The sequence below is a fragment of the Sus scrofa genome, chromosome 1 (assembly GCF_054392235.1).
Source record: "Sus scrofa isolate SSC_HxYL_T2T_F1_AM1 chromosome 1, Sscrofa_HxYL_maternal_Yorkshire_Landrace_v2.0, whole genome shotgun sequence".
In the NCBI taxonomy this organism is placed as follows: domain Eukaryota; kingdom Metazoa; phylum Chordata; class Mammalia; order Artiodactyla; family Suidae; genus Sus; species Sus scrofa.
In genome coordinates, this window is record NC_139383.1 from 243,908,876 (window position 1) to 243,925,035 (window position 16,160).

Below are 16,160 nucleotides of genomic sequence, written 5' to 3' on the forward strand. Positions count from 1 at the left end.
GGACAAAATTAGTGAAGACAAAAGTCAAAATAGATAAGAAAAGCAGTAAATCTGACAAAACCAGAAGCTTGTTCTTTAAAAAGACAGTAAAATAATATTTTGCAAATATGATAAAGATGTGACTAGCTATAGAGCAGGATTGTTTTCAATAAGAAATTAACTTATTTCAATTTAAAAAGTTAGTATGCTAACTGTATCAATACATTTGAAAATCTGGACAAAATGGATGATTATTGAATAAATCATATGAAGCCAGTATTATATTTTGAGTGGAGAATACAAATAGCTTTATGAAATTAGAAAAAGTAATCAAAGATCTACATCTTAGAAATACATCAGATGTTTTTCAGTTTATTTAAAAAGCTAGAAGAATCTGGAGTTCCCACTGTGTCACAATGGGTTGGGAATCTGACTGCAGCAGCTCAGTTTGCTGCAGAGGTGTAGGTTCAATCCCTGGCCTGGCACCGTGGATTAAGGAATTGGTTTGCTGCAGATCAGATTTAATTCCTGGCCCCAGGAACTTCCATCTGCTGTCTGTGTGGCCATTTAAAAAAAGAAGAAGAATCCTAATACAAAAATCAGATTTGGAAATTTTACCCCCCAAATAGCTAGAATCTCACCTTTCTTCTAAGTTCTTAGTTTCTAGTTAATGTTATCAAATGGATTCCAAAAACATATTTTTAAAAACTCATGATGTAAATAAAGTACAGGCTGTCCTTACTGTAGAACTACAAAAATGATCATACAGGCTGAACTGTGCCAAGTTGACCTTAATGATCAATGGGGAAGATCTTTCTGACAAAACAATAGATACTTTCCTATTGGTTATAAAGTCATAGGTAGATTTTTAAACATCATCAACTTTATATTTACTAACACACTACAACCTAAAACATTAGAAATACTGAGAATTAACATGTTTTATGCCATTGTAAAAATCTTATTAGACTTCTAGTTTTGAGTCCAGCATACAAGGAGCTTGCAAGTTGCCACTCTATCTTAACAGGTAAATATATGAACAAACTGAAAAATAAACAATTTTTCTTTGATTCATTTAAGAAGTCGTGTCACAGGAAAAATCACCATGCCCAAAACTGGAGAGGCAGGCAGGCAGACAGAGAGATGCAGAGAATAACAACTTACAGAACAGAAACCCAAGACCAAAAATCTCTGTGGAAACCACTGCTGAGATAGGAAAACCTGAGCTATAATTGACTAAGTATTAGAGGCTGAATGTGGAAAACTCTGTGAGATAAAAACTTTGAGGAGGCCCCTATACTTTTGTGAGTTTTGTCTCTTGAGCCCAACCAGGTCGTCACTATTAGGTGAAGTTCAGAGAAAAATCCCTTCAGAGTTGTGGTGGTGGCAGGGGAAAAGGAACAATACTGAAATACACCAGAGCATGCTGCTGTTTTTAATAAGGCCTGCCCTCAGGAGAAATGGTTTTACCAGAGGCATAGCCTATGGGGTTTTGTCAGAGCCTGACTGACCTCGGCAAAGGGATATATCCTGCTTCTGGCCCCTTCCAGCCATTCTGTCTCACCTAAGGTGAGGGAAAATACTGAGAGGCATTTGTGGAATTCATAGCTGAGGAGCTGTATCCTAATCGTAGTATTATACAGTGCTTCTATAATACCACATCACTAAAGACCTATTTACCATAGTTAATTTCACCAGTACATCATGTCTGAATTTTCAAGGAACAGAAAATGGAATCATATAAAATGCTTTATTAAAACTACAAATGGTGGGAAGAGAGTGGAATGTAAAAATGGGAACAAAGAACAATGGCAGTAAATATGAAACAGTAACAAATATGGTAGATACTAACCATTAATATTAGTAATCTAAATTAAATACCAATGGTATAAATATACCAAGTAAAAGAGATTGTCACAGAGGATCAAAAAATAAGATCCAAATATAAGAAATTGACTTGAAATAAGAAGGAACATATATATAGCTTAAAAGTAAAAGGATGGGGAAAGATATATCATGCTAATACAAATTAAAAGAAAGTTTGAGAAGCTATAGCAATTTCAAACAAAGCAGACCTGAGACCAAGGAAAATTATCAGGCCTAAAGACGGCATTCAATAGTGATAAAGGGGTCAATTCTCCAAGAAGACATAACAATTCTTAATGTAATGTGCCTAACAACAAAGCATCAAAATTTGTGAGACAGTAACTGATAGAACTGCACGGAGTGAGAGATAAATCCACCATTATAGTTAGAAATTTCTACACCCCTGTATCATAAATGCAAAATTCCAGCAGGCAGAAAATCAGAACAGACAACACTGAATTCAATAACACCATAAATCAAATGGATATAATAAATATCTACGAACAACTTCAACAATAGCAGAATATACATTGTCTCAAGCTCATATGGAATATACACCAAGACAGACCACATTCTGGGCCATAAAACATACTCTAACAAATTTAAAACTTCAGAAGTTGTATAAAGTCTGTTCTCAGACCGTAATGGGATTAAACTAGAAATCAATGAGAAAAAGAGAGCTCAAAAATTCCAAAATACTTGGAGATTAAACAATAAAATTGTAAGCAAAGCATGGGTCTTCCTGTCTCTATTGAATAACATGCACAGTGAGCTAGCACCCCCAGACTTTGAAAGAAGGGACCTGATTGTTCACTGACCGTGATTCATATCTGTTAAATCTGCAGTGATCTATGAACTCAAGAACTAGTTGAGCATTTTGTACTTTATGTACTCCCTCACAGTTAATATATGGAAATAACTGAAATTTGATTATTTGGGGTGGGGGACTGGGATTATTTAACTGAATCATGGTAACTGAAATCCATGCACAGGCAACTGTTCAGAGCAGGGACTGCCTGTATAACATACATTTGGTAATACTCCATTGTAAGAAACAAATACCCAGAAGAATGTAAAATAGGATAAGAAAGAAATCATATTTTGACTTTTTTTTTTTTTTTTTTGCTTTTTAGGGCCATACCTGTGGCATATGGAAGTTTCCATCCAGGCTAGGGGTCAAATCAGAGCTGTAGCTGCCGGCCTACCCCATAGCCACAGTAATGCCAGGTCAGAGCCACATCTGTGCCCCACAGCTCAACTCAGGGCAATGCCAGTTCCTTAACCCACTGAATGAGGCCGGGGATCAAACTCGCATCCTCATGGATACCAGTCGAGTTCGTTACTGCTGAGCCATGAGGAGAACTCCAGAAATCATATTCTTATTATGAGGAAATCTTTCCCTTAAAGAAAAAAGAGTTGATTTGACTGCATAAAAATTAAAGAATTCTGCATGGCAAAAGGCAACAAAAACAGAGTTAAAGATAACTGAAAAACTAGGAAAAATAATATAAACATTTGATCATGGATTTGGCAAACAGTTCCTTTTCTTCACAATAGTATGAAATCTCAGTGAGTCAGAACTAATGAATCAATAGATGAGAGTTTAGATTAAATTTCTCATATGGTGTGGACTTAATTTTATGGAATGCAAAATACCTTCCAACAGAAAATATGGACTATCACCAGTCTTATCCAGATCCCTGGCAGTGCACATAGAAAAACCTTGACTAACTGTGTGATAGATTAATCTCCTTTGCTGTTCTCAAAGAGAAGAACAATTAACAGAATGTCTGTTTCTCCAGGGCAGAATTCCAATATTGTCTCTGCACCACTGAGCTTGCAAAACATGGAAAAGCAAATCACTCAAACAATCAAGGGGGAAAGAAATGAAAAGGCTAATGAACGTGCCAGTTACCTTTGTAGCCCCGACTCCTGAAAATACAGATAATGGGAAATATGTGATGCCATGTACATGAAACTTAAAGGGCATGAGATTCAAATGAAGTAGTATAAAGAAGAATACCTCTTATAACCTACCTTGGTTGAATTATTTATAGTCTCAACTGGGAAATGTTGATTAAGAAATGAGAGGATACAGGCAGAAGCGGTTCCTGAAATTGTGCCTAAATACCTCACATATTCCTAAGGAATCCTGCGGACAAATGTGTCAGAGAGGAGCTGACAAATGGAGTATAATAAGCACAGAGATCATGCCCTTGTCAGCCAGCATACGGAGAACATTACTGATCCTCAGCAAATCATTACTGATCCTCAGAAAAATGTACTGTGACTGGGTCTAAAACCTGACTGGAATTTTCCATAGATGTGTGATATTGGAGATGGGTTTGCAGCTGCACTTGCCAAATCACCTTTGCAAAGCACAGTAGGTCACAGCCAGAGGAGCAAAGGCTGCTCTGCTCATTCTCAAGCAGAAAAGGATTTTAACAGTGCCAAGTTCTCTCCCACAAAGGTTGGGGATAACAGATTATGGATTAGTGATTAGTACCAGTATCTATGATCCCTCAGCTAATTTCCATCTTGAGGCTAGTGTATAAAGACTCAGGTGTTGGATGATGAGTCACCATCCCTCAGAACAGGTGCTTATTCAGGACTAGAAAAGATGATTTTAGGCCTGGGCATCTGGTATCTTGTACCAGCTCTTTTTTTGCCCTTTGGGATGACTTTAGACATGTCCCTGACACCTTTTCATCTATCTCTAGCTTTTCATTGATGTTTGGTTGTTTAACTATATAAAATGGATAACACTACTTAGTGGCATATTCTATTAAAAAAAAAAAACTTTCATTACCGAGTGCAAATCAAATAGTAAAAGCTTTCTCTTAGAAAACCTGAATAACAATTTTTTGAACTCTTCTGTAATGGGTAAGATTCATAAATAAAGGCAAACAAAGTGAAAGAGGGGACAGTACAAGTGTTTTCTTCAATGGGATCTTGATTCCTAAGTGTGACTCTTAACAAAGGACAAACAGCAGTTAAGAACACAGATGAAAGTTGTTTAGAGTGTGTCCTAAAGTCAGACTGCCAGAATTTAAACCTCTACTTTGGAATTTGAAAGACCTGGGACAAATTACTTCCCTAAACTTCATTTCCTACATCTGGGAAAAATTATAATATCTACCTTGTAATAGACTTAATCATATATCCTTGTCCGAAAATATCCATATTCTCATCTCCTGAACCTGTGAATGTCACCTTAAATAACAGAAGGGATTTTTGTCAGTGGGATTACTTTAAGGATCTTGAGATGGGGAGATTATCCTGGATTACCTGGCTGGGTTCCACTGTCATCTCTAGTGTTGTCACTGAGAAAGACAGAGGGATATTTGACTCCAAAGAGAATGTGATGATGGAGTTGGGATTGGACTGATGTGGCCAAAAGCCAAGGAATGCTGGCAAGGAAACACCTTCTCCCTTAGAGCTGCTAGAGGGAGCCTGAATGGCCTGCCAGCTCCTGGTTTTAACCCAGTGAAACTGGTTTTGGGTTGAATATAAAGTCTGTCTTGTTTAAGCTCCCAAATTTGTCGTGATTTGTTACAGCAGCCATAGAGAAGTAATACATACCTCATAGGAACTATTACCCCAATTAAAATATGTGACAGGAAACACACTTAGAAGTGTGTCTGACACACAGTGAGTATGCTATTGTATGACATTCTTGGTTTTGAGGCGTCATCAAAATCAGAACAGTGGTCACCATTTTTCTCCCTGTTCATCCTGGTGACAAATGTCTGAAACCTGGTAGAGAGATCTTTATCCTTCCCCACAGGCCCCCTACCCTGTTACTTAGAGGGAAGAGGTTACTTCTCTTCACTTAAGCCACCAATTCTTTTCCTTTTTTTTTTTTTTTTTTCATTACTTGTCATCCAACTGGTTTTTGTAAACTTTAAATAAAACAGTCATTCCTTGATAGATTCAGATGCTACCCCAAGTTAATATTCCAACCAAGCACTTGTTACTACTTCCAGGTCTCATCATAAGAAATTTCTGAAGCTAAATCCTCCCCAGTTTCTAGGATCACTCATTCACTCATTTCTCTCTTCCCCTTTTAGTTCAGATTCTTGTCACTTCAGTCTCTTCCCTAAATGAAGCTTATAATAAGGTGATATAGCAAAGTGATAAGTCTAGACAATCTGGTTTAAAATCCTAGGTTTTTTCTACCTACTTATGGTGTGACATTTGATGAGCTATTTAATCTTTCTAGGCTGCAGGGCTTTTTTGTTTTGTTTTGTTTTGTTTTTTAAAGGTGACTGTTATGAATACTGCCTACCTATAGGTTTGCAGTTATAAAGGTTGAGTTTAATATTCACTAAGCACTTGGAACAGTACTTGCCATAGCGTAAGCACTGCAGTTGTGCTTATTAGCAATAATAAATGCAAATTCCAAGCCTATAACATACTCAACTTTCTGTCATAACTCTGAGATGTATATTTGGTGAAATCAATAACATAGTGTTTCAAGGGAAACAGAAAAAAATATTTTTGAGTGATTGTCCATGTGGCTGACTTGGCTGTTTCACCACAATTATTGTTTCAGTATTTCTATACAGCAGCCTGGGCTAGTCCAGTAGCAAATTAGGAATTCACTGAGCTTGCATTTTGAACCCTTTAACTCAGTGACCCTCACTCCCCAAGGATCCCATCTCTTTACACATAAATTTTGATTTGTCGTCCACCTTCTAAAAACCTACTGCTGAAAAGTCTCTGATGTCCATCTTAGCAGCAATGTAAGACAAAGTTACTCTTTACTTCAGAGAGACAACCTTTCAGGAGTGGTTTTGTTTCATTTTGCTTTGTTTCTCTGTCCTCTCCTTGCCTCTCAGGCTTGGATAAATCCAGGAGATTCCATGTTATATTCTAACACTTATCACTTGTTGGATTCTGCAGCCTCACTTTTCCTACCTGGAGCGGAGTGTCTGTGGGCATTGCCCTTGTCCTGGGGCTTCTGAGAGGACCATTCATAGCTCTGTCTTGGGGGAAGAATGAATTAATATTCAGGCCATCTCATTAAATCACCCTGGGTTCAGAGCAATGATTGATCCAGGGAGGGCCTAGGAGGGCTCATCACAGTCAAGGGCAGTTTCTCTATCTCTAAAAAAGAAAATTTTTAGGACAAGAAAGGCAGGCATCCATGAGTCTGAAATTCTCAAATTTTCCACAAGCTACCTTCTAATTCTTGAGAGTTATGTGTAGGGAAAATACTCTGCTTAGACTAACCAGAGTTTTAACCTGAAATTCCATGCAAAATTTTTAATCTTAAAAGATATATGACGCCCTTGGTGAGATCTCACTTATGGCCTAAACCAGTACTTGGCACAACATGGAATATGGACTACCTGCCTCATAATAACCTGGGATACTGGTTGAAATCAGACTGCTAGTTTTCCCACAAAACTAGAAAATTAGGATGATGGGGCCAGAACTAGGCATTTTCCATTACTGATAATTAGTGAGCATTTCCAGCCTAGTCTAAAAGCAATTTGGTCCTCTTTCTTTTAGGATCTTATCCTTACCTTGGTCTTATAGCTTCCAAACTGAATAGGGGAAGGGAAAGTATTGTGGAAAAGGAGGGGACCCAGTCAAGGAAACAACAGTGTGTTTAAAAATTAGAAAAACACTTTGTTATGGGCAAATAGTGCAAGGGGGATACAGAGAGTGGGTCAAATTTTAGGAAAAGAAATCAAATCTTGGGAAGATAATGGTTGAGGTAAAAAGCAAACAAAAATGTAGCATGAGTTTAAATAATTAATACTACAGATGGAGGTGGGGGCATCCCCTAGAGAGAAGAAGATATAATCCTATCATGCTCTTATACCCAGGACTGTGCAAAACTTAGTCAATACAATTAATTGGGTTTCAACCCTTAGTCAACCTGTAGATAAAGTACAGGACACTTTGCTGTGAATGTGTAACATTACATTTTATGTAAGTGTTAACAGCATAGACACATAAACATGTTATTGACAGAAGATGTATTGTACAAGGGAAGAGGAAAGACGGAAAACTGGGTATAGACACACATAGTCTCATGCACAGAGAAAATTATTAAATTAGGGTAAAAGTTGATACTATAAGAAATGAAAACAGCTAATATTGAGAGCTTCTCTGTGTTGGGTACTAAAGGCTGCAAATGCATTATTATATCTGCATTATCTTGGGCAACCCCAAGCTATGCATATTATCCATTTCCTCGATTTACAGGTGAGGAAACAGGCAACAGGAAGGTTATGTAAATTACTCAGGATTGTAGTGCTGATGGACTGAAGAACAAGGATTCCAACTTAGGTTGTCTATCTCCAGAACCAGTGCTTTTAGCCACTATGCTATCACTTTAATGAAGCTATCAAAATTACATGAAGTTATAAAAGATAAGCAGTGGAAGTTATGGAAAGAAGATGATGCATTGGAAAGGAAGAGGGATAAGAAGTAGTGGGATAAGAGTTTATCTTCCACCCTCATGTTACGGTGTTAAAATCTGTCTAAAATGGGTATCTCATTATACAATAGGACAAGCATAATGTCGAGAATTATGGGGGTTAAAACTATCTCTGGAGAGGGGAACTGGGGTGAGAAGGGTTGAATTTCAGTATTGTTTGCGTTGTTATTATGTTCATATATTAGTTTTATAAAAATAAAATATTTCTATTTATTTAAAAACAGCTCCAACTGGATATCAAGATTCAAAATTATCTTTACATCTCTCATATATTACTTAAATGTTTGCCTTGTCAGGATCAGTTTCTTCAGTTTTTTGTTTGTTTGTTTGTTTGTTTTGCTGTTTAGGGCCTCATTTGCAGCATATGGAAGTTCCCAGGCAAAGGGTTAAGTCAGAACTACAGCTGCTGGCCCACACTATAGCCACAGCAACATGTGATCTCAGTTGCATTTGTGACGTAAACCATAGCTCATGGCAACGCTGGATCCTCGACCCACTGAGCAAGGTCAGGGATTGAACCCACACCCTCATGAATACCAGTTGGATTCATTTCTGCTGTGCCACAACAGGAACTCCATTTTTTTCAGCTTTGAAGGTTTTTTTTTTTTTTTTAGAAAAAGACAAGAAGTGTGAATTTCTAAAATTAAAACTTATCCCTGGTTATATTTCCAGGCATGGCAGAGAGAAGGTATGGAACTATTAGAAGCAAACTGGATTTCAACCTTGCTTCTGGGAGGCAGTTCTGACTACAAAGGGCAAGAGATTCTCTGAAGCCAGGGAGCAGGAGTTTTGATCCTCTGGAACTGGAAAAACAACTTAGAGTAAATGAATCAGGCGGCAGGGTGCCTGGAGGAGTCTGGCAGCCTCTCTGTGATGGTGTTCTTTGTTTTTACAGGGCTAATCTCATAAATATTGCACTAGGCTCAGTGCTGTGCATTTTTAGGCTGAGTTATCATATTTTTCCATGTGTGTACATCATAAAAGCAAGCACTTTTATGCTCCCTTTAAAATGAGAATCTCCTATTTGAATTGCCTGGTGAAGGCACTATTATTTAAGGGCTTCATTAAGCATAAATATATACATTTATCTCCACCCATTATCTATGTATCTGTATATGTATCTCTCAATCATCATCATCTCCCCACTTACCTATCTGTATTAGTCTGCTCAAGTGGCTGTAACAAAATATCAGACCAGGTGGCTTAAACAGCAGACATTTCACACAGTTGTGGAGTCTGGGAAGTTCAATATCAAGGAAGGTTCAGTTTCTGGTGAGAGCCCTTTTTTTTGGGTTGTAGATGGCCACCTTCTTGCTTTGTCCTCACATGATGGAGAGAGGAAGCTCAGGCATATCTTCCTCTTTTATAACGGAGATTATCTCATCATGACAGCTATACCCTCATGACCTGTCCTAAACTTAATTACCTCCTTAAACCCCCCACCCCTCCAAATACTTTGGGAGATAAGGTTTCAACATGTGAATATTTTTTTGGGGGGACACACAAATTTAATGTACAACTCACATTATCTATCTTTCTGTCATCTACCTGTCTATCCATCTATCCTTATGCATAGAACAATAATAATGGCTTATAAGTCACTTCTCTATTTTATCCTTCCAAAAATCTTATGAGGTAAATAGGCCATAGAAAATGCACTTAAAGTTGAATCATTCTTTTGGTGATGACACAACCAATTAATAATGATGCAGGAAATTCATCACACATCTTCTCTGTTCTCCTTTTCCTCCTTCCCTCCCACTTGCTGACCTTATTCCAGCCATGTCAGTTACTGACTATTCCCTGAGGACACTGGCCTTCTTCCTCTGGGACTTGTAGGTCATTCCCATCATCTGCAGTGCTTTTGACTCAGGTCTCTGACTCATTTGCCTCCATCTAGACTGTTCAAATCCCACTTTCCCAGGGAGGCTTATCCTGTCTGTTCTTTAACTTGAAAGTCTTGCTTCTCTCTGACCACAATCTCAACTCACCATATATTAGGTAATTTCCATAGCATGCATTACTGGCTAATGTACCACATAATTTATATAGGTTCCTGTTTTCCCCTCCAGCTAGAAGACAGGCTGCACAGATTTAATAATTTGCCTTTATTAAGCCTAGAGGAGGCTCAGCAGAACTCTAGGGTCAACCAGAACTGGGTGCGATTACAACTCTTGTGATTGGATATTTTAGCAGGTTAGCTCAGAGCCAAGCTGGTTATTAAAGAGGATCTTTTCTGATATTTTAAAAAGGATGATAAATTCAAAGTAAACTTAGATTTTCAGTAATTACCGAGCAGGCATTAACTATCTCTTCCTTTGTTTCTCCAAACACATGAGCCTGGATGCCAAACCATCCTCTCTGGATGAAGTGGGATTGTGTGAGAATAATTAGCCTGAGTCTAAATTGAATAAGAAGGTGCGCAGACAGGACATGTAAAATTTTTTAAAAAAAGAAAATCAAAGTGTAGTTCTTTATCACACATGTAGCTTCCAGTGTTGTCAGAGTAGCGTGGGAAGAGAGACAGACATACTGAGAGGCAAGGGTGAGTAACCACATCTCTCCCTCCTCTGGACCTCATTTCCTTCTGCATTGTCATTCCTTATACCCAAGACACAGATTTTAGGAGTCAGTGAATTTAATCTGAATGTGTGGCTAATTCCACATCCCAGTCACTGGGACACAGAAAATTTTGCAGAGTTAAGTCTGGCTCAACACATCACCATTTACATGTGTCAGTTCTTCCTTTATAGTTGAGTCAGTGAGTAAAGACATATAAGCACAAGTTGATTAACAAGAATAAGGTTTTATTTACATATATATGTACACACATACACATATGTACATACAGCTGGGAAAGGGCCCAGTGAGGCAAATCGGTAGGAGAGAGAAAACACCTAAAAGCAGCAGTGGGCATACTGCCAGTTCCAAGACTAGGGAGAAATGGCTGAGGACTTGGGATGACCAAGTTAACAGTTAAGCTAGGGATGGCGAGGTGGATGATAGGTACAGCTCTTTTCCATTCTCTGAACTGGAACCGCTCAAGTCCATTGGAGAAAGGTCCATTCACGATTATATACAGTTTGCAGTATAAGATCTGCTCCTTATTTGTTGAGTTTCATCACAGATGGAATTAGTTGATGGCTCCTGTGAAGCCCTGGAAGGTGATGAAGGTGCCGTACCCAGAGCACAGACACAGTTGCTTTGACCTCTGTGCCTCCAAACACAATGCTGGCTCCTCCAGAGTCAGAAGGGTGCCCTGACTTGGTGGGCCCAGGTGTTCTGAGAGCAGAGGTTCCTCTATAAATTTAATGTCTGGTGCTATCTGCCATCACACTACCTGGGTTTTGGCCAGGGGTGCCCCAGGTGCTTTGTAAGTATGGGCACCATAATTGCATCCAGTCACAGCAAGTGTGGTGTTGTCCCCCATTGCACCCCCTGTGTGCTGCACAGATGGGTTCCAAGTATGATGGCAAGTATGGATCCTGGGGCCTCCCATCACAGGTGAGATGTTCTCTCCATCTGCACTAGCTATGTATTGGTCAGGTAGGCCCCAGTTATATTGATGAGAAGCAGGAATACCAGGTCCTCCAATCATGGGAATATTGTTGTTCCTTTCTATACTACCACCATCTGGATTCTGGACAGGTGGGCCCCTTGTGTTTGGAAAGAATGTAGAACTAGAAGTGTGTCTGAACCCAGGGGTGGTGCCTTCACTTAAAACTCCAGTGGATGTGGTGTGGCTCTGATGGAAGGTGGAAATTGCCATGTCCCTTGCCACACATTTCTCCATGCTGATGGATCATTTAAGTGAACGTTTTCTACGTCCAGATAGGCCACTAGGGCGTCCAATCTTGGGAATGGTTTTGTCCCTTGCTATCATGGCATCACCTGAGGTGCCAGTGTTTGAATCTAAGGTGGAACCAGATATGTGCCCAAATGCCGGGATGGTGTTTGCCCCTCCTACTGCAGCAGCCATGCTGCAGCCAGATGGATCCCAGGTTATTGGGCCCGAAGAAGGTAAAGAAGTGGTGCTGGTCGCCCCACTTAGTCCTGCATTAAAGTTGAATGGTATGGATGCCTCTGAATGAGTAAGGCCTATGGTGGGCACACTGACCGCATCATCCATTGGGGCTACAGGTCCCCTAAACACAAGCGGACCAGGTGTGGTATGGGCAAACAACAAGCTACTGTCCCTAGTGCTGGGCATGCTGGTGGCAAGTCCAAAACCAGTAGCGGTGGATACATCCCTGGGGAGAATACCTGGATTATCACCAAAGGCTGACTGTGTGTTGACAGTGGTGGTGGATGGCGGACCTGGCCAACCTGATTGCATTATGCTGCCATTGGGTGGTTGTGCTGCAGGAAAGGTCAGGCTTTTATCTTGTGCTGGGGCTACCAGGTTTCCCAGCAGAAGAGAGTTGTTGAGCTTCTGCCCATCATTGGCCCCAAATGCATTCTGAGAGGTGATTACTGGGTCCAAGAGTAACTTGGAAGTGTTGATCCGTCTTTTGGCTGACTTTGCAGGCAAACGAGCTGAGGCATGGGCCAAGGCATTGCTGCCACTGGGTGGTGTGTTCTCAGAACTGGGAACAGCCATGAAAAATGGGTAGTGGTTTTCCGTGGAGACAGGGGCAGACTGGAAAATGACAGCCTCGGAAGGAGGTGAGGTATCCATAGCATCTGTATCAAAGGTCGGCATGTTTACAGAGGTGCTGCCTACTGGAGCACAGGTGACTCCCGAAGCCATAAATGGGGGTTTGGTGAAGGAAGAAGCCGGAGCCATGAATGGAGTGTCAGTTGAAACAGGAGCTGAAGCCTTGAATGAGGGTTTGGTGAAGACTGGAGCCGGCGGCACGAATGAGCCTTGGGTGAAGACTGGAGCCGGCGGCACGAATGAGCCTTGGGTGAAGACTGGAGCCGGAGGCACGAATGAGCCTTGGGTGAAGACTGGAGCCGGCGGCACGAATGAGCCTTGGGTGAAGACTGGAGCCGGCGGCACGAATGAGCCTTGGGTGAAGACTGGAGCCGGTGGCACGAATGAGGCTTGGGTGAAGACTGGAGCCGGCGGCACGAATGAGGCTTGGGTGAAGACTGGAGCTGGCGGCACGAATGAGCCTTGGGTGAAGACTGGAGCCGGCGGCATGAATGAGGCTTGGGTGAAGACTGGAGATGGCGGCACTACTGAGGCTTGGGTGAAGACTGGAGCCGGTGGCACGAATGAGGCTTGGGTGAAGACTGGAGCCGGCGGCACGAATGAGCCTTGGGTGAAGACTGGAGCCGGCGGCACTACTGAGGCTTGGGTGAAGACTGGAGCCGGTGGCACGACTGAGGCTTGGGTGAAGACTGGAGCCGGAGGCACAAATGAGGGTTTGGTGAAGACAGGAGCTGGAGCCATGAATGGGGGGTTGGTGAAAATGGAAGCAAGAGGAAGTGAGGCTCTCTGCTGCTCATCCATGGTCCCAAATGTGGGCTGAGGGTTGATTTGGGGGCCAAAGGGATTGTTAAAAACTGGAGTAGGGCAGGGGACCATCATCACAGATGGGCCGATGGAGACTGGTACCTCTGCAGGGTGCCTTTGCTCCACCCAGGAACCTGGGGGAGAATTAAAAATGACAGCTTTGGAAGGAGGAGTAGTGTCCATATCAGTGACACCAGGATCTAAAGTATGCTGCCAGGTTAAACCTGCAGATTCCATGACCTCACTGGTGGAAGGGATTGCCATAGGAGTGATGGGCTGCCCAGGTAAAATAGGAGGATTGATGGGAGGGACTGGAAAAGGGGTAGGTAAGTAAAAAGGAGGGGGAGGATCCACACACATGGGTGTTGGGGATTCATTTTGGCAGGATGGTGGCTGGAAGGATAAGGCTGGGATGCTAGGCGGTGTGAGGTGGTCAGAAATAAGAGATGTTGTAGCTATGACTGAATGAGAAGGGCCTCCATTCTGCCTAAGGGGAATTCCCAAAATGGGTTTGGAAGTTGAGAAAGGAAAAGAATCAGCAGGGATAGCAAGAGGAGGGGATTTAGGGGTTGTGTTTCTTGTTTCCTGATCAGCATTAGATGTTGAGGGAGGTGGAGGGACAGACAGGCTGGGAGATAGGTGGGCTAAATCTGTGGTAGTAGCCGGGGCCTGCAATGTGTGAGTGGCAGGAAGTAGGGAGTCTGCAGTCTCCAAGGCAGGTGGGGAGAAAGAAGGCTCAGGCTGAGGGCTACTGCAGTCTTCTGTGACCTTCCTTATCTTGTTCCACTGACCCTCTGTTTTCTTCTCCAGGGTGTCCAGGTTTTTGGCAAGAGCTAGGCAAGGAAGTTTTGGAGGAGGGGGCAGTTCACCTCTATCCCATGGTAGCTGCAGTGGAGGTGGCAGCAGCAGTGGCAGGGGTAGGCAACTAGGCAGGGGGATTTTCCTCTTGCAAGGCCTATTTTTGGCACATACCAGTGAAGAAGAGCTTCTTGATGGGAAGTCTGAAGGCTTTTCACACTGTACCTCCTTCCCAGACACCAGCAAGCCTGGCAAGCTTGGATGGTGGTCTTTATCCAGCACTTCTTCCTTCAGTCTCTCAGGCGGCAGTAGGGACCTGCATGGTATTGGGGGGGAGAACATCCCCGCATGGGGATGAGGGTTCCAAGTAGGCAGCACATCTATGGCAGGGCTTTGTGAGCCGGTGACATGGCTTTCTGAAATGGAGATCATTGGAGACATCTGAGCTTTTTTACTCAAGCTGCCTTCTGGCTGCGTGGGAAGGACGTCCAGAGGCTCAGGACTGTGCTTGAAGGAGGTGAGGTCTTGGTTGGTCCCCAGGGGTCCAGCTATCAACGATGTTTCCCCGTTGCTATAGGGGCCTCTGTTCTGATTCGCCAGTCCTTCGATGTCTATGGGATCTTCCTCTTCCTCTGCCGTACCTTTTCTGGGATCTTTTTGGACCTTCACCTCACTCCCCTTTGGGCAAGGATGTGGGAGGTGACTGGTTGGTACTACTGGCTTCCCAGCCTTGACTTCCTGCTCAGGTAGTGAACGCAGGAAACCAAATTTGCGCCCGGGAGGAGGGGTCTTGATGGTTCTCGAGAGTCCGAACATCATGGAATTAAGAGCAGACAGGAAAAGTTTCTTTGGCAAGTCCCTCCAGCTCACCAAGGGAAGGATACCCAGAAGGGAGTACCTGGTTTGACGGATCAGATACTGCCTTTTCGGCGTGATGGAAAAGCTAGCTGGTAAAGGCCCTCGATCACGGTGGAACAGCCTGCGACCCGGGCGAAAGGCAGGTGCTGGAGCAGCGGGGTGGCCCCGGGCAGATGGGTCAGCATTGCAAGTGAGAAAAACCAGTGGGCGACAGCCAACTGGGGGCCCTCGAGGTGTGGATTGAGGTTTAGAAAACAAATTGCCCATGTATAACCAGAAGTGCGCCAAACGATCCCGAGAATAGAGTTCAAAACTGGGAGAGCTTCTCCCTAGCGTCTGACTCCTCTCGAGGTCTAACACGCACTGGCACTGGACCTTTCAGTCTGTTGCTTGTGACGTGTCCATGGTATGCACGTCACAGAGAAACTGCACGCGCAAGCCCAGCACATATGGAAACGGGGCCAAAGGGCAAAGGGCGGGGCTCCAGCACGTGACCCCTTCTGGACTTTGTAGCGGCCCGGACTTAACCCTGTGGGTTGCAGGTGTTTGGCGCCAGATCGGCCACCTAGCGGAGTTTGTCAGGGCTATGGAGGCCTTCTTGTCCAGAGCTCAGCCTGCCTGGGCACCAGACTTTCAGGGCCCTCAATGCCTGAGTGTGTATCAGCCATCCCTTCCCTACTGGAGTCATGGAGGCTGGAGCCTGCTCAGAGGTGAGCACAGCAGCCCCCCAGATCCTGCTAGGGT

At 42.7% G+C, this 16,160-nt stretch overlaps 1 protein-coding gene across 2 annotated transcripts; it reads right to left on the reverse strand.

The window, feature by feature from the left end:
* Positions 1-11,085: 11,085 nt before the first annotated feature.
* On the reverse strand, positions 11,086-15,775 carry NPAP1 (nuclear pore associated protein 1). Of its 2 annotated transcripts, XM_084988377.1 has the most exons (2): positions 13,518-15,775; positions 11,086-13,480 (listed from the first exon to the last, which is right to left on the reverse strand). In XM_084988377.1, exons 1-2 carry the CDS (start codon positions 15,681-15,683, stop codon positions 13,019-13,021), a joined length of 2,628 nt encoding a protein of 875 aa, XP_084844503.1. In that variant the 5' UTR covers positions 15,684-15,775; the 3' UTR covers positions 11,086-13,018. The 2 variants fall into 2 exon arrangements, with proteins under 2 accessions (XP_084844503.1, XP_005660235.3); XM_005660178.3 differs by having other exon boundaries at positions 11,086-15,775.
* Positions 15,776-16,160: the final 385 nt, after the last annotated feature.

Bases quoted from the DNA above. Each gene is read 5' to 3' on its own strand.
- NPAP1 (XM_005660178.3), bottom strand. From the start codon at position 15,683: ATGGGCAATTTGTTTTCTAAACCTCAATCCACACCTCGAGGGCCCCCA.